General features: G+C 41.7%; 1 protein-coding gene across 2 annotated transcripts; it reads left to right on the top strand.

Moving 5' to 3' along the window:
- The first annotated feature begins 1254 nt into the window (after positions 1 to 1254).
- Positions 1255 to 21019, top strand: LOC135934993 (uncharacterized). Of its 2 annotated transcripts, none has more exons than XM_065477021.1 (15): positions 1255 to 1542; positions 7544 to 7680; positions 10377 to 10538; positions 11603 to 11877; positions 12237 to 13136; positions 13351 to 14351; positions 14448 to 14556; positions 14924 to 15120; positions 15280 to 15451; positions 15793 to 16736; positions 16794 to 17068; positions 17140 to 17489; positions 17552 to 19718; positions 19898 to 19970; positions 20317 to 20456. In XM_065477021.1, exons 1-14 carry the CDS (start codon positions 1529 to 1531, stop codon positions 19936 to 19938), a joined length of 6744 nt encoding a protein of 2247 aa, XP_065333093.1. In that variant the 5' UTR covers positions 1255 to 1528; the 3' UTR covers positions 19939 to 19970; positions 20317 to 20456. The 2 variants fall into 2 exon arrangements, with proteins under 2 accessions (XP_065333093.1, XP_065333092.1); XM_065477020.1 differs by lacking the exon at positions 19898 to 19970 and adding an exon at positions 20832 to 21019 and having other exon boundaries at positions 1257 to 1542; positions 20317 to 20673.
- The last annotated feature ends 521 nt before the right edge of the window (positions 21020 to 21540 follow it).

Genomic DNA, 21540 nt, shown 5'->3' with positions numbered 1-21540 from the left:
TTTTAAATCTTTTACCTTCTCCATCACCGTGTAAAATCCACACCGCACAAAACCAGAACTATGATCCACCTTTGAAAGGGCTCACTTAGCTTATTTTGAAAATAAGGTTTCATATATTAAATAAACGTCTCCAGTTTTAAAATTTTCACAAATAGGACAATTCATTTATCACCGTTAGCTTTTATCCACAAAGGCTTCGGATAAAATATCTCCAATCTCTCTTTAGAAAAGTGGATTATTAAAATTGTCCAGGTTCAAATGTCAACACTCGAGGTTGGTTGTTCCATATTGAAATTGTTTTTCGGAAATTCGGATATCCCTTTTCCTTTTTTGGCGTCAAAAAGAATCTGAAAAATGCTATTTCAGGTTCACCTGGTACTTAGAAGCGATCGTACAAACTTTGAGTGAATTTTGCGCATTTTTGAGATAATTAATATATTCTGTACTTATTAGCGACCTCAAGAAACAAAAGTTAGATTAAGGTATCTCTATATATATTCAATATATTTTATAGGATACTCGGCTACACAGAGGGAAATTCTGGATGTTCCATAAAACGAAATGCTTTTAATTAAAAAAAGAAAATAGTTGAAATGTGTTGAAAGACAGCGTGCCTGCTGTGTGTCAATTGTGTACATTTGGTACCAAACACGAGAGCAACGGGAGCGGAGATATTTATTTTAGCTGTGATAGTGGTGTGTAGAAAGCAGAAAAGGAAGCAGCTTTTTTCTCTTTTCAATATTATTATTATCTAACTCTATTATAGAGGAATTGAGAGAATATAATACAATTTTACATATAGATGAACAGTAAAATAAAATATTATTAGTTCAACTTTGTTTATTGCAATGAGCAAGCATGGCAACTTTATATATTTCAGAGGGATTCCAAGATTTATTTACTATGTGTGTATTTTATAAAAATGCACTTTCCTCGATCGATTCTTAAAATTATATAATCCAATTTATATAATTTTATATAGAATTCGTAGGATTTTAGGCCACATAGGGAAATGGTTTATTTCATAACAATTTTTATCCTCTAAATCAGGTCCGGGAGTAGCAGCATCCTGGTGCACACGTCTGCAAGCACCAAGTCGAAATTTCACAAGCAGAGTACTTTCCCGGACGGTACGCGTGAGGTCACTCGGCAGTTAGCTGCAGCGACCGCACGTCTATTTCGCTGTGACGCGAAAGCTGGAGATTCCCGGCGCGCAGACGAAGCAAGCGGCAGCCACCTCCACCGTCGAGCGCTTGCTTGCCGGGCGATCTCCAGCCAGGGCAGACCCTGGCCACTGTCAGTCGACGATCGCGCCTTGCCGTAGCAAGAATAGAGAAAGAAAGCAGTGTCTGCGCCGCGACGAGAAGTAAGCAGGCCGCCGGCGTCGAGTGTTGGCCTCCAGACTACAGAGTAATAATTGTGTGTGACTCACTCGAGAGTGGACGAGACACACTTTTCGGACAAATGAGTAATGGATCTTTGCTCTGATTGTCTACTGTGAATTTCGCTTACCGGAACATTCGTCAACATGATGCATTTAATGTGAGTACACTTTTCAGTTTAAATAATTTGGTAAAAATGTTAGAGGTCTGCCAAGTGAATGCAATCATCTACTTGCCAATACATCATCAGTAAGAAGTAATCCTATTGCAGAACTCGGCACAATAATGTTACAAGATTGTGCTTGGTGTGTAGGCGAATTAATTTAGTTTTCACAAGCGAGCAACAGCAGCGCAAGGTGAAATTTTATTAACTGGATTATCTGAGTAAGAGGCGTAACTTGAGTAAGTGAATAAATTATGATAGACCCCTGTTGGCACTGGGATCATTTTTTTATAAAACTTGAAATTCAGGTATAAATTTTGCAGCTTGTGATTTTGAAATATATTTGAGTAAAATATAATTGATGAACGACTCTACTTAAAAAACTGGTGCTTCTTAAAATGGAATACGAATATTTTCTCGTTCTTGTTATCTGAAGACTTTATTGAAAAAAAAAATTATTCTAGATAGTTAGGATATTAATAAAGCAGTAGTAAAAAGATGGTGCAACTATTTTTTTAATATCTTTTATATTAAGCATAGTGGCACTAAAGGATATTATTTATATATCAACGTGCTACTTTAATTTCACGTTTTTACCTTGAATCAAGTTTAGATTTTATGCTGGCCAATAAATCGAGCACTAATCACGATCATCTCGCACAGTGAGTGACATTGATTGTCACCTCGAATGAAAATATCCTGTGGCTCTAATTGCGATAGAATGAGCAGAGCAGTTGTAAAAAAGTCGGAAACTCGTGACTTAACGATTGAAAGGAATAAAAATTCAACAACCAAATGCTCATCTCGGGCAAATACCGTAATTTTCCGAGCCCTTTTTTATTGTTGCACGCGGCGTAATGCGCGCTAGAAAAGAGCATAATGGGTGGCTTAGCACACAGCCGGCACGCCTCACCTTTGAGTTTTGTATCTAGACAAAGACCAAGTCATTACAGTCGGCGCAGCAGGTGCACGCCGGCCTTGATAAATTATTTCTTAGTCGAGCGGTCATTGTGGTAGAAAACCACTCGCTCGGAAATATCAATAATCCTTTAAGGCAAATGGTTTCAATTAAAAATTTTCCTGCTTATTTATCGCGTCAAGGATATTCAAAGAAGTAAGAACATAACTCTTTGAAGATCTCATATAAAAGTCCGTCCTCTTTTTGACATTGTATCTGCAGAAGGACTTACAAGCTTTATAAAATAAAGTTTTCAAAAATGTAGAAAAGTATGATAAATTTCGTAAAAAGTATGATGAAAATTACAAATCAAAAGAGAGACAAATGTTTAGCGGCAGTTAATTAATGTTCAGGCATTAGTTTGTTACTAATACAAATTGATAAATGAAAAAATGGCTCCCATTCTCCGCGTGGCTTTTGATGATAAATTAACGAGCGAAAATTACGAGAAAAATAATTTACACGCTCTCGTAAAGGACAGATTTACGATTTCGGCCCCTAAGCAGCCTGCAAAATCTCAATCTTTTTTTACCTGCAAAATTAATTGAAACCAGGCAATAATCAACTTAAATGAAAACGATTGACCGCATTCATTGTTCAGAATAAATAAAAAAATAATTATGAAACTCTTCCGCTTCTAACCTTTCCTTGCGTACCTAATTCTCACAAAAATCGCAATACAAAAATTCTACATCTTTTATTTGAAATTATTTCAAAGCGTTATTCTGATAATAAAACATCAGGAAAAATCTAGAAGTTAAATTTTAATGAAGGTTGCGAGTTGCAAATCAGTCAAGAAGATTTTTTTGGCAAAAATAAATTTCCCTGATATAAATTTCATTATTTAATTTCAGGTTGAAGTGATTGAAAATAAACTATATTCTTTACCAAACACCTCGCACTCCTTTCAAATTTTTTGGCATATCTCATGTGCAAGAGAAAAATCATTGATTTAATTAGAGGTGTGGTAAAAGTGCAGTTATATATACGTCTCATGAAAAGAGAGCGTAGGAAACCACCTTAGCAGCGATGTGTCTAAGTTGGGGCAAACTGCACACACGCGGTGAAACCAAAGCCAATACAACGTTGTGAGTCATGCAATATTGCAGAGGGATATAAGGTGACACCGACGCGTTCTTAGTGGAGATTATACACCTTTCTTTCGCAGGCGGCACGAGAATGGCATAGAGCACCTTCTCTCTTTATTTGCGACGCGAGAGGAAGAAAGTGGCACAGACACGACGCTCACCTGAGAAAAGGTCCTTGCGTTTCAATTAGCATCTCACGCGTACTTTTGGGAACTTTGTTTCTCTCGTTTGCATCGCTGCTTCAAAATTCATCACGACGCGAGTGAGATTTGTTTTGACTTTTCGACGGGATTTATGTTTTATTCACGCATGTTTGTACCATAGTTAAAAATCACGTCGAGCTGGCGAGGGAAACGAGATGGGAGATGATTAACATTTGTTGTGAGTTTTTGATATATACTTTGCTGACGCACTACTATTTTTGACACATGGCTAGTATTTATGGTGGTAAATGAGATGCAGAATAACTCTGTTCTTTTTTCTAAATTCAAATGAGCTAAAAGTCTATAATCAAAACTTTTTTTAAAAGAACAAAAATGTGTTCTTAAAGGGCGAGGAAAAGGTAACAGATCTATTTTGCAGTTGTTCCAAGCATTTGGTCCAAAACAAATTGCTGGTTTTGACGAAGTTAATGCCATCCCATAAATGAAAAGGCGCAGAATCAAAATGAGCACAATCATCTGATACAAAACATTTCAATTTTGCTAAACATGGAAAGAGCAAATTGCCGCCAATTTTCATCTTGAACCTCATTCATTCGTCTCCTATTATAGAATGAGGTGATAGAGCGTCATTGAATAGGCGCAAAAACAGCCGCTTTTTGTATCCATTTCTCCGATGCATCTCGGCATGACGCAAAGCTTTTTTCTCAGCATTATCTCACCAGAGAGCGAGTTTTAGTTTATCGCGCAGCATATGTGCGCGTTGAACGAACGAGGGATTCGGTGGGAGAGGAACTCATTTAATAAACTCGCAAGTGGCTTAGTGACCCCAAATCGGATGTAGTAATATAATAACTCGGCCTATGTGTGTTGGTTGTATAAGAAGCAAGAAGGTGCAAAGCGGGTCGAAGAGAGCTCTCTCCTTTTCTGCTTCCTCTCTTCCAGCGGTCCCGTTAGTCCGCGCACAAAGATTCATATTCCTTCGCGCGCGCCTATTTTATCACCGCGGTGCATTTTTAATTCGACACACACTGATTGATTGAAACGTGATTAAGCGTTAAATAGAGTACAGCTCGGACCTGATTTCGGTGCCTTTCATATTTTCGACTCGCTAACGTCAATCGCGAAAGTATTAATTGATTTCTATTCAATGAAAATACTCGTCTGATGCAAAATATACTACACATACTTCAGTTAATTGTTAAAACCTTTTTAAATAGGTATAAGTGTTGTTTACCGTCGACCTTTTTGTTTTGATTATAACTAAATGAAGGATAGTTGAATATTTGTTTAAAGGTAACAATCTTTGCCCCCGCCTTTCGACCTTTGTTTGATCTTACTGAAAGTATATCAAGAGATGGTTTTAAACTTGATCATACGGTACAAACGCCCTAAAATGCCCGTTGATTTTGGTACTGAACGCATTGCAAAATAAAATCCTACGCGGCTGAGTCCATTGAGCCGGAGTGCCTTTGGGTGGCGAGTAAAAAAACAAATAAGAAAGTTTCACGGTCTGCTGCCCGTGAATAGGTGCGCGCATCTTGCGGGAAAACACCGCAAAATCGGAGAGATGCGGGTTTGCTCGATCTCGCGAGATAAAATAATGAAATCTCCTTTTAAAGACGTGCACGTCTACCAAAATTTGCAGTGAGATTTGACCTAATTAAAAGACCAAACCAAAGAAAATAAAAACGACTGCGGCTGTTTGGTTTGAGAAAACCACACGGATCAACCTGCAGACCACCTGTATGCGTTTGTTTGCCCAAACGAATAGCCAGCACGTGTTTTCCTGCTGCGGTTAAATTAATTTCTCTTTGCGTGGCGCCGTGTGTTTGTTCAAAAATGCAAATATTACGCACCGATTCAGGATTTTCCTCTTCGAAGAAATGATTTTCTCTACGCCACGCAAAACTCATTCAAGGAGAGAGAGAGAGTTCGCGCTGAATCACCCGGGCTGTATTATGCATTCACTATATTGTATACGGTAAAAAAAACTTGTTGCCAACAAGCAGCCTGTCATGGTTTAATTTTGTAAAATGAAGAGAGTTAGGCAGACGTTTCAATATTGCCTGAAACCGACAGAAGCACCTGTTATTGGTGGATCACGCTCGATCAGATCAAATCAAACGCAATCAAGCAGCTACCTCAAATTTTTAACATTTTCCTTTGAAGTAAAGAACACGGTGAAAGTAATGAGGACTTGAATTGCAATGCATTGTAAAATAACTCAACAATTTTGCACGTTTCAAAGAAAGTGATGTTAAATAAATTTCATGGGGCCATCTGCTGCCTGTTGTATTTTCACTCGAGCAGAATGGAATGAAGAGGAGTTTCCGGATATCGTGCACCTCTCCTCACCTCCGGTCTGTCACTACTGTTTTTACATTTAACAAAATATTATGTAGCTTTTATTAGCGAAGTGCAGTGGGTGGTCAGGAAAAGAAAGAAGCCCTGTGAGTGCCCCGCCGACGCAAGCCAGTAACCTCTCGCCTTTTCTTTCACAGCTGACGAACACACGCTCGATATCTCACTAGTCGGATACTTTTTTATATATAATTGCGCCAGCAGCCTTTTCTTCCTTGTTCATTTGCATCCAGGCGCGATTTTGTGCTAGGCAGTGCGGTGTTTCGTGGAAAGTCTCTGCTCTTAAGTTGGTAAAGAGATTAAAGAAGAGTGATTCTCACCAACAGGCCATTGTTGCCTCTTTTTTGAGCGTAAAAAAACGACAAGATCGGAGCCTATTGTGTGAACGCGTGGCTCTAGAGAAGTAAGTTAATTTCGTCTCTTTGCACTCTCACTGCTGGAAATTTCTCGCAGGCAGAATTAGGCTTCTAATGAAATTTTAGTCAACTGCAAAATGTATGAGAGTTGAGAATGCCAAAAATTATAAATTAAAAGTAGTGTTAATATTAAGCAAAATATTTCAACAGAAGTATATTTAGCATTATAAAAAAGACGAAATTGGTTGATAGAAAAGATGCTCTGTACTATTTTTGACTCAAAGGTAAATTTTAGTCATACATTCAGCATATACCGTGTGCTTAAGGTACATCACCAGCGCATTCATTCTTTTTGTGACAATTTTTAAACATGTGTTCCTAATTGTAAAACAAAATGAGAATGAGTTAAGCATTCAAAATGAGAGATTTAAGAATAATTTTTGTAACGGTCCTTTTCCTGTTGATTTGCTAATTATTGGCTTTCCCATTGAACACTCATCACAATTATATACAAATCTCAGTCACAATTTCGTAGTCCAAAAGCTGAGCCCGCTGCGAATCGAGCACAATGCAACGAGTGATGCAAAGGCACTCATTCGCCGCTGCTTTTGTCACGAGTTCAGATATGATTAGCGTCTGCAATTCATTATTGCACCAGTAGAAAGTGGAGCCCGTGCGTTTCGTGTTTGCTTTGACTACTAATTAGACAGGTCAGACTGAGCTGCTTAATCATCCTGCTGGCCTAAGCGCGTAGCGTACTTCAAACAATGCTCGGTTATTCTCTTGCTGCGTTTTTGTTTTGTGTTGCGCCTCGAGATCTCTCCTGATAATCAGATAAAAATCAAAATACTGTCACTCACTGCACCACTGCACGTTTTCTGCTGTGAGAAAGGTGGTTCTATGCTGTTATTGTTCACTCACGTACGTGTTTTTTTCCTTAGTGCAGGTGGAGAAAATTTTTGATAAAGTCAAGGCTGACTAATAATTAATTAGCCCAGTAACTTTCTTTTCCAAGAAGATGACTAATTAGTTTTTGGAACTTTTGGTAACGTTTTTTACCGCGTGTTTCAGGCGACATTTAAGACTGAAACTATGGACGACAGGAATTCTGCTTCTGGCTGTTATGACTGCTCATGCTCTGCAACCTGAAGAATGCTCCGCGGAGAACAGGAAAATCGTCGTCAACCCGGACGCAGATGCTTTTATTGGTGAGTGGAGCATTACAATAACCATTTTACATAATTATTCGTGTGATTGGTTTATTGCAGGTCTAACTATCAAAACTGTGGAAAAATAAAAATAACATTTTTCATATACTAGTATATCCTACAGACTGTATTATATAAAAAAAACCCTATAGCTATGGTACTTATACCGAATTCAAGGCTAAAATGCTGACTGAAACGTGTCCACTTTTTTATAAGCAGAGTTATTGCCACGCATTTTCTGTTTTCTGGCAAGGAAACACAAGCAAAAGTGCATTCTAGTTCTTCTATTTTGAAAATTGACCAACAGTAAGCATTGAAAATAGGAAAAACCCTTGTCAGCAAGAAATTTGCGCCTGTTTTCCCATTTTTTTATTGCGGAAGTAAGTGTGAATATGAAAGCTGCTTTTAATTCGAATAAAACGTTCATGTGTGGTTACGCGAGAAGGTTCATTCACAGACTGCACTAGAAGCACTTTGCGCAATGGGAAAAGTACGAGTTTCGTGCCAGCATATCGCAGCACGGTAATCAGAGCTGCGATATCAAAATGCTGCTGAATGCACCACTGACACAATGAATATTGGCGACTCTTACAGAACAGTTACGCAGCCAGAACTGTCCGTGATTGTATGATCGTTTCATTCGAGAGCACGTGCACGTCCCGTCTCCGCTGGATGGCTTTTTTAAACGCACACGACTTGAATGTTGATAATTGTGCCGTCGCATATACATGCTCTCAGAATATAGCAGCTTGTCATTACGTTAACCACCGGTGTTTTACATTTCTGTTGCCAACTACAGGAAAATTGCTAAAATGAAGCCGGCTTTTCCTCTTGGCAAAATCACAGAGTGATCTCATCTCACGTTAGAATTACTTTTGAGTATGCCACTTATTAGCATTATTTCCTTGATACCTCTACATGCTATGAATTCTAACTTTATATGATATATGATAAAATATTTTAGTCTCGTTAACTTTCATAAATTTTAATTAAGCAGAACATAAGATTAACAAATTGCAAATTAAGATCATATTTCGTTTTGAAATGAGGGAGATTTTATGCATGATTAGAGTTTCAAAATGAAATTTATTTGAATAATCTGCGTATTATAAAATACATGCGCTGGTCGTTTAATAAAACCCACTATGACGCAAATTTTTACTGCTTAATATAACTCTCAATTGGCAAAGCATAGCTGAAAGTTGTCTGATAAATTGCTGCAGGGTGCACTTGATCCTCTCACTATAATGTTATCTCGCGAATAATCGTCATTCAAGCAAATCTAAAATTGCACACACCATACCCAGTTACCCACACAACAGGTTGTTTGGTTTTCTTTTTGGTTCTCTCGCGTTGGCCTTCAGACCCAGTCTGCTCCACATTTTTCAACACTCGATCGCCCGCTTGCTTTTCTTGTTATGTTCGTTTCTTTTGTGCGTCCGATTCTTTCTGTCAAACAAGTCGGCAGCATCAGAGAAACGAAACAGCACGATTCCTCGGAAACAATGCAACCGCTTCTTTTTCGCTCCTGCGGCCTATTATTTAACTGTTTATATCATTCCTCGCTGCCGCTGATTTGTTACATAATTTCCAGGTTTGTGGAGTAAATAAACATAGAGTACGTGAACCGCGACTGCCTCTTGCCATTTATTACGTGCGCATTGCTGCTCAAAGTAGCAAATTCTTCATCCGGTATACATTACCGTAATATAGTAAGTGCTGAAGATAAGCAGCAGTAATTATTCATTACAAGCTCTGGTCTTGCTACGAGGAATGAAATGATCAATTGGATGCACATCCTCATCTCGAAGGGAAGTGTGTCGACCTTATGGCATTTGTGATAATAAAATATCACGTTACGTGTGTGCGCGGCTTGATGGTTTGCTTCCTTAATTTGATAAATTAGTTGTAATTGCGAACACTATGAAGATATAGCTCACTCTGTGTACTTTAAATGACTAAGTTGTGTTTTAGCTGCAGCATGCGTACGCTCCCGATCCTAATGAAAAAAATGAATAAGACTCTTAATTAGTTTAATTCAATTATAAAATTCACCATTCTTACTATTATTTCATTAGATTGAAAAGAATTCTCTTATGATTCGAAGTATTTCTTTTTCGCTTCAAATAAATTTTATAAATTAAATTTATTGTTATATATAAACAAAACTCATAAAATTATCTTTATAATTTGACGGTGCAACCGTGCTTGAGCCGGAGTTGGCGATGAGCCATGTATGTGCACCTTATACCATCGCAAATGAATAAAACGGGAGAGAACACGCAACAAGGAATGCACCCAGCCCTTTTTAAAGACCGACGTTGCCTCCCGTACTGGGGTCTTCACTAGATATTTATCCCGTAAAATTAATTCACCCATGCTGAAATGGTGCAAATCAGCAAGAAGCGTGTCGGAAAGCCTTCACATAAATATACCAACCAAATCTTAATGGCAATATCAAATCTTGTATGCTAAATGCTGATTCTAAATCGAAAAAATACAACAATATGAAAAGCTAATAACATTAAACCAGACATTAAAATTTTTAATTTAACCATTCAATTTCAATTTTTAATGCACTAATAACCTATTTCAAATTAGATAGCTTTTTAGCAGAGACTGGTTTCAGACCATCCAACATTTTATTGCATCGCCATATTAACACGGAATATTTATGTGCAATTTTATGTTCGCAGGTGTGATTCTGCCAATCAGGTCGGCAGGAACTGGACTACTAGGGTGTGGTCAGCCGACTCAGGACGGCGTGGAGCTTCTTGAGGCTTTGAAATGGGCCGGCGAAGTGATGAATCACGAAGAAGGCGAAGAAAGGCTCAGTTTTGTGCCCGGAGTCAAATTGGGTAAGAGATGAATAATTCACTGCACTCTATTTAATTAATTTACGTGCATTTGAATTGCTCCATAACGTCGGAAAATTACACAATTCCATTAATTTCCGCGTGTGAGAATCGGGTCTCATTTGTTTAAAAGCGCAACATTGAAATATATGCGGAAAGGAACGATCTGCACATCTGACAAATATTTCTCTCGTCGCCTTTGTCTCGCGTGGTAATCGTGTGAGTCCACGATTTGCAATTAAGCAACGCAACAATTAGCCTTAACAATCTCATCATTCAAACGCGCAACACTATATAAAGTGCTAGACTAATTTTGGTGACGATATATTTACTGCCTTTAAACGGACGCACATGGAAGCTGTTGACGCTGGATCGAAAAAAATGCATTTGCATGTAAATGGAAGAAGCGTGGGAAGCAAGTCTGAATTTATGCATTCCATTTGCATCCATATTCCAAAAGCTCTAGCGAGTGTTAGCCTACTTCTGCGTTTGGTTCACATGCGTGTGATGATCGAGCCGCTTTTATCTCGGTCAATGAAGTGTATATGTGTGATCCTTCTTCCCCACCCATCTCGCGAGTGCATCCCGCGGCTAGCTGCTGACGATGCTGGCTGGACGTTTGTGGCTCATCTCCTACTGCGCCACATAACTTCATTTTCAAAGAATGCCCTCAGGCTGACTCGCAGGAAGTGAGTGGCCGTGCGATCGGCTTACTTCTGTAATGTGTAATTTGCGGATCCAACAAAAAACTTCCTTGCAGACTTAAAATTAATTCAACCAAAGAAGCCGTTCGAGGAATGTTTATTCATTGTTGGAATAAAATATGTACGGAAATTGTATTTCTTCGTTATCAAGAGCATCAATTTGTAACCCGATTAGATTCAACTTTACATGTGAAGCCCCATTTCATGAGTAACAAATACGAATTATCAATATAATTTCAAATTGAATGGAAAAGAAAGCATAAATTGCGCTAAAATTAATTGCCAATAACCTTTAAAAAAAAGAATTAAATGTTCACATCACAGGATGAATAGAAAATTTTCACACCAATGCTCGTGTTGCAGGTTTCCAGGTGTGGGACACTTGCGAGCACACCGCCTCCCTTCCGTACGCTCTGTCTGAGCTGGTGCCCGTGCTACGCGATGGCCCAGCTTCGTGCATACGCTCGTTTGCTGAACCAGAAAACGGCAATGACACGTCAGTGCCGATTTTTGTGGGTCTCGTGGATGGCGCTGGAGCGACCAGAGACCCTGATATCAGGACGGTACTCGCAGAAAACAACGTGCCAGCTTTGGTGTTACAGCCAGACACCCTCGTTGCTGCTGAAGATCGAGCTAAAGTAAGTGCTTCTCAAATAGTTAAGAACTACGTAAAACGGAAAAAAACACACATGGAATCAAATTTATAAATAAATTATTTTCTTCATATAGTTGTTAAAAATTATTTTGGGCATTTTTAATACTTTGATTCTTAGTTGAAAAACAAAAATATATACTTCTTTACTTACAGCTGATGACAACGGCGATTCAATATTTTATTTCGCTTGTCTAGGCAGTTTAATTTGGAATTTTTGGCTTGGCGCATCAATTGAAAATAATTAATTCCAGGAACTTCACTGTGTTACTAAAAATATTTAACTGTTAAAATTTTGAAACCCTATATATGTAACTAAATATCCCAACTTATGATTTGGAATAGGCGATGATTTCGATGGCCGTGGAGCTGCAGTGGCGTCAGGTGGCGTTCATCTTTGGCGACGACGATTATGGCACTCGCATGTACCGCTCGGCTGTCCGCATGGCCGCCGATAGTGAACTCTGCGTGGTGGCCGCCGAACGTTTGAGCGGCCAAGACCAGCGGACGGCCGCGTCTGCTCTCATGACCGTGCAGGCAGCTGCGGCCGCCGCTTCGGCCACCGAGCGCGGCAGCAACGCTACCGGCGTGCTGGTCATGGCCAGACGGACGCACTTTATGCCTCTTTTGGACGCCGTCCGTCATCTGGACAGTCCGCAACTGCAGTGGCTGTTTTCCGACCTGCTGGACGAGCAGGACGTATCCAAGGGCCTCACCTCTGAGAAGTACTACTCGCTGACCCTGGCGCCACCCACCATGCCCAGATTCGAGCACTACTGGGCTAGCCAGGTGGAAAACGCAACGGCCAGTAGCCACAACTTCATCCAGTTGTTTGAGATGCAGAAGAGAGGGTGCAGGTTCCAAGGTTGGAGTGGAACAAAGGTAGAAGACCTTCCTCTCTGCGAAGATCAGGCACCAGCAGACACCCAAGATACACTGGGAGCCGCTCTAAGGGGTAGGAACGCCGCCGCCGCCCTGCACGTAGTGTACACCCTGGCGCACGCCCTGAAATCTGCATGGGCCGAAAACTGTCAGGAAAAGGGGATCTGCGAGACATTGAGGCACATGGATCGGCAGCAATTCCAGACGAGGCACTTGGCTGCGGTCGAGGTTGACTACTCGGTGCCACAGGGTAGAATGGTTGGTTTGCCTAAGACCAGACTAGGGGATCCTAGCGAGATGGCAGCTTCCAGTTTGACTCTAATGAAGTACCAAAGAGGGAAGGAGGGAAGAAAACTAAGAAAGGTAAGCTTTTTAGTTCAAATCACATACGTTGTTTAAATTATTATTTTGAATATATATGCGCTTCACCAGCAAACATTTTAATTGCAATGTATTCAAATTGATTTTGATAAAATTCTATATTACAATACAAATTCTTTAGTAATTAAAATATTAAAATTTTCCTTTTTTTAAATTTTACAATATTTTATTCGTTAAAATCAAACATATTTTTTAGCTCTTTGAATACACCTTTGGAAGCTCTGACGCCTCCTCCCCAGACAGAGGCCACAGAAGCGCATTCAACAGAGTTGACTTTTGCTCAGAGAGCGATGACCCATCTCTCTGTCCCCGCTGCCTGCGCCTGCGCGAGGCCCGCACTCGCGACCGCACGGCCCCTCGCTCTCTGAACCCATCGGCACGACCTTCCACGCACCACACGATTCCCTCGCCCCAACACGTCTACTTGGCTGGAGTCTTTTCTGTGCATCAAGCACCCTTCCCCGGAGCCCCACTTCTCGGGGAATGCGGTAATCTGGACGTAGCTTCAGCCCGCCAGGTAGAGGCCTTCACCTGGGCTTTGAAAAGGGTCAATGAAAAGTACCTTGCACCTGTGAACATCAAACTCGGCGCCGTTCTGCTGGACGCATGTCACAGCTCGGGACGGGCGCTTGCCCTGCCAGCTTCCCTTCTGGGAGAGGGCGCGGAGCCCATTCTGGCGGCTGTCAACGCCCTTCCTGAAGGTGAAGCCCACCTGGCTACCTCTGTCTTCAGGGCAATGAATATTTCAACCATCACTACCGAAGCATCAATGACGGGAGATTTTGAGATGCAGATGCGACCTTCCGCAGACATATTTGCCCTTGCTCTGAAGGACACGTTGACGACCCTAGGCTGGGATTACGTCAGTGTTGTCAGGTCAGCCAACGACGTTGGTGCTGAAGCGGGCGTGCGAACACTGCGCGAGGCTTCAGTGTGCATTGCGACGGAGGAGATTTTAACGAGCGAGTCTAACATCATCGAGACCGTGGCGAAGCTTCTCGCGATGAAGAGGAAAGGAGCCAGAGGCGTGATTTTATGGACGACTCCGGAAGACGCCATCAGAATTCTTGCAGAAGTAGAAAACATTAACGAGGCTAAGAAACAAGGAGAGCTTTTCTGGCTGGTAGTGAATGACAAAAATAATGACGAGGTGCAGAAGATGGTCCAGCAAACTGTTCCAGATGCGTTTGTTTTTAGGTATAAAAATTATTTAAAAACAATTTGGTTCCTGTAATTGAATTAACATTGAAATATGTATATTTATAAAACTTTGCCCATTTTTTTCATTAATAGCCCATCAGAAGTCGAAGCAAAAGAATTCAGTCAGCACCTCAAATCATTGAGAGATGAAGATTTGGCGAAAAATCTTGACAACCCTTGGCTAGAGGCATTCTATAGCAGAGTAAGTACACAGATGGGAAACATATCCCTTTTCTGGCCCTTGAAATTACACATCAGGTAAAACTCCATTGCCTAGCCAATAAATAGAATCATAACGGTGACAATTTCCTCTCTCTTCCTTGTTGTGTGCACAGAAACCCAGCGGCGTGAATTTAAAGCTTCAATAAACAGCTTTACATTCGATCTCTAAGTCTTCTTCATAATTGTTTCGGCGTACAATGAGCAGGAGAAATCCCGAAATTGTTTTCATTCACGCTGGTAAACAGCTAATTGTAACTTTCTACTAAAGTTTTTATTTTTTGTGACTCAATGGCCAGTGAAAAAGAAAACAAAGTTAACAGCCGCTAACTTTTAATTGCCACCCGCAGGTAACGAAAGGCTGTGTTGTCAACGACACCGAGTGTGACCAGCAGCAACGGGCCCTGCACCTGAGAAGCGGCTCTGACGACGCCAGAATTATCCAAGCAGTGTACGCTGTAGGTGCATCAATCGCTCGGGCGCGACGAGAGCTGTGCCCTGACCTTCCCGCCGGTCTGCCCGGCTTGTGCCCGCCCGGTGGAAACAGGTTGGTTTCGCGCTTTGATTCTCAAACTACGCATGGCTAATTACCGCACAAAAAGGGCCGACAATGCCTCAGAGATTGAATAGAGAGCATGCGGTTACTCGCGTGTAGGTAGTTGATGCACTTTTTTCATTTTGGTATGTGTGCTGCTGTTGTTCTCAGGCCGGATATGAAACTAGCCGTGAACTCGTATCTGCGCGCAACGCCTTCAGAAAGAGCGGGCGGTGCTGAAGATCAATTTGCGTTTACGTCCCATGGAGCAGGAGACGTGCCCGTGGTGATCTATCAGATTAGACAAGGAGTTGCAGCAAATGAATCCGCAACGGTTACAAAGGTAACGCCTTATAATTATGAAACGTTGGATTTGAAAATGATTTTTATTGAATTTTTTCCCATATCATATTTGAGGATCAAATAATATAAAACAAATTATTATAATATATGTTCATCTTTTTTAATTTATTTACAAATTTTTCCTGGACCAGAAAAAAATGAATCATGTCGCCATAAAACATTTAATAATGCAGCAACTAAATTAAAACTCTCTTATCGTTTAAATTTCCAACTTTTAGGAAAATAATTTTTTGTGTTACAAATTTAATATCATCGTATGATGATATATTTAATTTGCATCATTCTATAAAATTTATGTCTATCTATCATATCATTTTTTAGATTGGAACGTTCTCTACATCATCTAGCAAGTTGTCTGGTTTGAAAGAATCCCTCATAATTGAGGGTTCCTCTTCAAAATGCATCTCAGACTGCATCACCTGCCGCAAGCCAGCAAACCGATTTGTGATGACTCATCCTCTCAACCCCGAAAACAAACCTCACTTCTACGTAGGAGTGAACCTTGGTCTGCACACCCAAAGCCCCACAAATCCCCTGGAATGCAATACAGAGATCAGTCCCCGCGGCGTGCAAAACATGGAGGCCATGTTATGGGCTCTGGACCGCTTCAACGCCAACAACTCCATCCATCTGTCCGCCATCGTGATGGACAGTTGCGGTAGCAGGATGAGAACGGCCAGGGACGTGGCTCTCCTTTTGGAGCAGCAGGAGGTGGTGCAGACTGACAGAATCGTCGCAATGATTTCCAATGACGGGGCTGAAGTAGCAGAGAGTGCGACCAAATTGGCGGCGCCCTTCAGCATTCCAGTGATCGGCTCAGATGCGCCTTTCCACAAGCAGCACTCGCCGTACCCGCTTCAGTTGAATGCGGGTCTCAAAATGCGAATTCAAACAATCATGAGACTAATTACCAAACTTGGCTGGGACTCTATTTCCGTGATAACTACAGAGGATGGATCAGAAAGTGAAGCAATGATGAAACTGGCGCAGTTTGAGGCCAAGAAGCAGAGTGTAACCATTATGAATACGGTTACTCTGCCTGATATCCGTGACGACCTAGCAAGTGAGGTGTTCAAAAATACGGTCCTTGAGGTTAGGGATGTTGCAAGAGATAGCGGGGTGCGTGCTGTGCTTGTACTGCTCCCACCAAGCCAGCTGGAGCAGCTCTTAATGGCCTCACGTTTCCTCCACCAAGAAGGAGAGGTTTTCCCAGGAGAGTTGGTTTTCCTCGGAATCAAGCATGATGACATTTTTAAAAAATATAGGTAATTAAAAATACTAATAAATTTTTAATAAATCTAATATAAAAATATTTTTAACAGTGATCAAACGTTGGGATCACTTGTGCTGCAACCAAAAGTTGGCTGGGTGCCTGAATTTGAGCAGTATTTCCGCTCTTTGAGTGAAAATAACGAAAGGAATCCATGGTTTGGAGAATTCCTGTTGTCAGTCTTTGGTTGCTCCGGCCAAAATTGCAAAAGCTCCTCAGACCTTCACACGTACAAAATGGAAGAAGATCCTGCTGTAGTTGCCATACTGAATTCTGTCACTGCTGTTTCTCACGCTTTTGACAGTGTAGTCCGCGACATTTGTCCAGGTAATTCATTTTTTTTTTTTAAAGGAAAACCCAAATATTTATTCTAATTATTTTTTCCTCTTTATTTTAAGAGAGTGGATTGCCCTGTTTGGCGATTCAAGACGCCAGGTTGGTCAGGAGCCGAATGTTTGAAGTGATGCCACACATGGCTTTCGTCGGTGCTGGAATGAGTGGAGTGGCTTTCTCGACCGTGGCTGGTGACAATATGGGCGCCAGTTTGCAAGTAATGAATGTGCGACGCGTCGGCACCAACCTCTTTGGCTTGGTGCCTGTTGGTATGACCACGAGAAGTGGGGATCTTCAGCTGAACCGTAACACGATGAAGGCCTATGCTAAGGACTTGACTGAAGTTCCCTACACAGAAATTAGTTCAAAGTGCGCGGATTGCGGAGCTAAAGATAAAAAGGCCGACTTTATGGAGGTAGTGCTGAAATTTTAAATTAAAACATTATTAATTCTTATACGTTTATTGCTCTTTTTCAGGTTTCTCCAGGAAATAAAGTAACACTTTTGAGCTTTGGCTCTGTACACGAGTCCTCCAAAGACCGCGCCGCAAAGTGCGGTCCGCTGAAAAGCATGGAAAATTTTCAGAGAACAGCCGCTTTAGCATTTGCAATTGAGAAAGTGAACTCCAATCCTAACTTCACTGGAATCAGTGGTCTGCACTTTGATGATTGTAGCAGCCCATCCCGTGCCATTTATCAATCATATGGCTACTTTTCTGAAGAGAACCCGAATAACGAGCTCATAGTTTCCAACTCAAATACCGTAGCTATGACTCTTTTTGCCGATAGTTCGAAAAATGAAGGACTTGAAACAATGCTTTCGTCTCACGGCATCCCTGTCACTTTCACTGAAAATGATGAGGCTATCATGAGGGCCCGACTGCATGCAGCAGTTGCCATCGGACAAGACTTGGGATGGTCTCGAATCACTATTGTCAGGAAAGAAGGCTCCGATTGGGGAAAGACTGCGGCCGAGATGTTGACAACAGAAATTTTCCCAACAGTTCGCAATATGTGCGTTGGAGAAGATTTGGACCTGAACGTCGATCACCAGGACCTGAAACGCGAATTCCAGCTTGACTTGAACACGCCATTCCTGTTGTTGTTTGAAAACGTGAAAGACACACAGAAATTCGTGAATGTTCTTTCGGAATCCAAAAAGAAAAACCGAGTCCTGATTGCATCCGGTTGGGACGAAACCATTGCCTTCAATGGCTCCGCAGACATTTTTGCCGTTAGCCGTGATCTTTCGACAGAAACTGTGGCTGGCTTCCGTGAGTTCATCACAGCCGCAGTCACATCCAGTCCTGGATACATTCCTGCCAGTTGGGCGTCTGAATATGTTACCGCGGCGGAGAAAGAAGGCGCAAAATGGAAGCAAGCACATGGCGTGTCTGAAATAATTAAAATCGTTGAAATCCTCGCGTCAGAGGTACAGCGATTGTGCACGCAGGACAAAGGACAGCCACTTTGCGGACACGATGCGAAAGGCTTCAGAGACGAGATCAGAGCCGCGCTAACTGCGCACTTGTCCACGCAGGCACCAAACCTAGCAATTTTCAGAATGTCAGGAAACAAAAAGGACTTTGAAAAGGTTGGTGCATGGCAGAAGAAAGAAGGTTTGAGCGTCATTGCCCGCAAGTGGCGAAAAGAAAATGCGACCAATGAGTGTGAGTCGTTCAGAATTGGCCGCTCTGGAAAGCTGACTTCGGTGATCAATGAGGTACCAAACCCACCAGCCATCATCGGTGAGCTCCGCGAAATGTGGGGTCTGATTTCAGCCTCGATCAGCATTCTCGGCGCTCTGGTCACCATCGCCTTCGTGGTCTACTTTGCCAGTGCCACCGAAAAGGCGGTGGGCACGTCGGTTCTGGGCTACCAGATTCTGTTTGGCGTTTTGATCCTGTACCTCTCCAATCTCACTTTCCTCATCGCTCCTTCGGAAATTAGCTGCCTCATCCGAAGATTGGTGCCTTCTTTAGCCTACTGCATCATCGTGTCTGGAATGCTGATTAAAGTGGTGACGATCTGGCGCTATCAAGATAACCTGAAGGCTGACTTAGAAAGGGATCCGCTGACTCGTCCGTCCGGCCTCCTTTGTTGTTCATTCTCCCTGATCATCGTACAGGCTTTCCTAAGCGGAGGCTGGATTTTGCTAATCCCTGCTGAAATGGTGCCTCCGACTAAAATTGGAGGTTCCTGGACCTGTCTGGCATCCACGAGCAAGGAAATCGTCAGCTCTCTGAGCTACGTCGGCACTATGATCGTGCTCACAATCCTGGTTGCGTTCAAGGCGAGGAAACACCCAGAAGCGCGCAATATCCTCATCTGCTGCATCTTCCTCGCATTGGAAGCCGCCTCCTGGACCGCAGCCGCCTACAGCGTCACGCTCGCTTCGCTCCACAAGGACTGCATGGCGGGAGTGGCCGCGGGCCTAATTGCAGCCACCCTCGTGCTGATCACCTTCTTCATCCCCAAACTGGCTCAGTACTCGAGGCTCAGCAAGGAGAAGAAAATCCAGCAAATTCAAAGTGCCACTCTCAGGGTTCACAAGAACATGCAGCCTGTCATGTATGGTGTGCCGCAGTACACCAACTCCTCGCCAAACAGCTCAGCGCGTTCCGTGGTGATCAAGGCTTTCCCAGGTACGCAATTTTAACAATCTCACCTTTGCAACTAACAAAACTTGCGTGTGCTGTACATAAAAATCATCTACATATTTGTCTATTCAAAAGCGCAGCGTCTGTGTAAAAACTGAAAACAGTCAGCAATTAAGTCTGCATTTTCATTCATTGTTCTAATGTGTCCTTCTGATATTAAACAGATTTGGAAAGACACCACAGGAATCTTGCATCTCTCTACTGACAAACTGAAGCCAATTCCCTCTCAGCACGTTGGTAATCAGTCCCAAAAATTCTTCTGTGGTCTATCACTCTTTACCAAACTAACGTTTTAGATCGAATCAAACAATATAAACTAAAAATTGCTTTTGCTTATTCATTACTATAACACTTGCATGAAGAAATCATTGCATGACTCACCAATACGATTAAATCACCACGGACACACACCAAAATGCATGTTAATAATGTTATAAATTTGCTAGAAAAAAAATAGAATCTTAAATAAGCTCAAAAGCCGATGTTGATAATTAATTTTTTATAAAGCTTTTAGTTCTCCTACTGGAAGTAGTTGGAGTTTTGCGCAGGAAATATTCTAACCCTTCCTTCCTTTCCAATTTAGACGTGGATGATCTGGTTGGAGCCGAGCGCATAATCAGCAGTCGCGAGACGTCCATTCGGGACGACAGCACCGAGCCCGAATTGGCGAACCTGAGGGCCGACCACGAAGAGTTCGAGGCGCACTCGCCGGCGCTTGGGCTACCCACCTCCGAGGGTCTGTACCCGATCGACATGTACACGGGCCCGCCGGCGACAACTTCCACCTTCGGGCACGGTGCGCCGCCACCGCCTCCGATGCCCAGGATATCTCTAGTCGACCATTGCCTGCCAGGCTCCAATGAGTTCACCGCCTTGCCACCGCCGCCCGCCAGTCTTCTCGGCAGCAGCAGCAGCGACGATGACGAATATTCGCGGCATGGTAATGATTCTCACCCTTTGAAGTCGTTTCCCATGTTATCTAAAGGAATTTAATATGTATGCAACATGCTCGTCACGCGAGTTTCGCAAGTTGCATAGTTAGTGTTGGTTTACATAAAATTCGTTATAATTTACATGCTGTTTCCATTCTGATTTCAGAGGGAATTTCATACATCTAGTGCTTCAGAAGTAAAACCAAATCAGCTATACGCGGACTAACTGAAAGAAAGTGAACTTGATAACCATGCTATTCGTGTGCAAATTGAATGTGTCTAGGTGCTTTCTTGTAAAATACTACTTTAATTTACGCTATTAAGTAATTTATTGGAATAAACGATATAGAAGAACGTCAATTTTTTTCTTAATCCCTTGAAAACTTGTCCATCCAAAATAATTTTGATTTTATTAAATATAATAATTCCTTTTCCAGTTAAAAAAGAATTTCACATCTCGTAGTTTTGCTTGATATCATCAAAAAATTATCATTTTTTAATTGCGTACGGAATTTTTCGATAGGTTGAATGAAAAAATTTTAAATCTCAATCACTCTTTTATACAATAGGTAAATCAATATCTATTTCATGTCTGTAGTGTGTTGGAAAAACATTTTCACGATTTCGCTGCAATTTCTAAAAAGATATAATTTAAACTATATGCTGGAGCTTTTGCACGAAAAAAGGAAATATATGCAATAAATGATAAAAGTTAATGACGAGGCCTCTTCAGCCGTATAAGAGCGAAATTCCAAGTATATTGGGTTTGAGCTTTCCAGCTGCTAAGTGCTTCGCTTTTGTCTCTCTGCTTTTAACAGGAAATTTCGCGTGTTTCGAGTGTCACTTTGCCCGCTCAGTCAGTGCCAAGTTTTTAT

This window comes from Cloeon dipterum, chromosome 2 (genome assembly GCF_949628265.1).
Source record: "Cloeon dipterum chromosome 2, ieCloDipt1.1, whole genome shotgun sequence".
NCBI classification, from domain to species: domain Eukaryota; kingdom Metazoa; phylum Arthropoda; class Insecta; order Ephemeroptera; family Baetidae; genus Cloeon; species Cloeon dipterum.
This window is presented reverse-complemented; position numbering and strand designations above follow the sequence as displayed.

Bases quoted from the DNA above. Each gene is read 5' to 3' on its own strand.
- LOC135934993 (XM_065477020.1), top strand. The intron at 10,539-11,602 runs GTAAGAGATGAA...CTCGTGTTGCAG, and splicing joins TGTGCCCGGAGTCAAATTGG to GTTTCCAGGTGTGGGACACT. The intron at 15,452-15,792 runs GTAACGCCTTAT...ATCATTTTTTAG, and splicing joins AATCCGCAACGGTTACAAAG to ATTGGAACGTTCTCTACATC.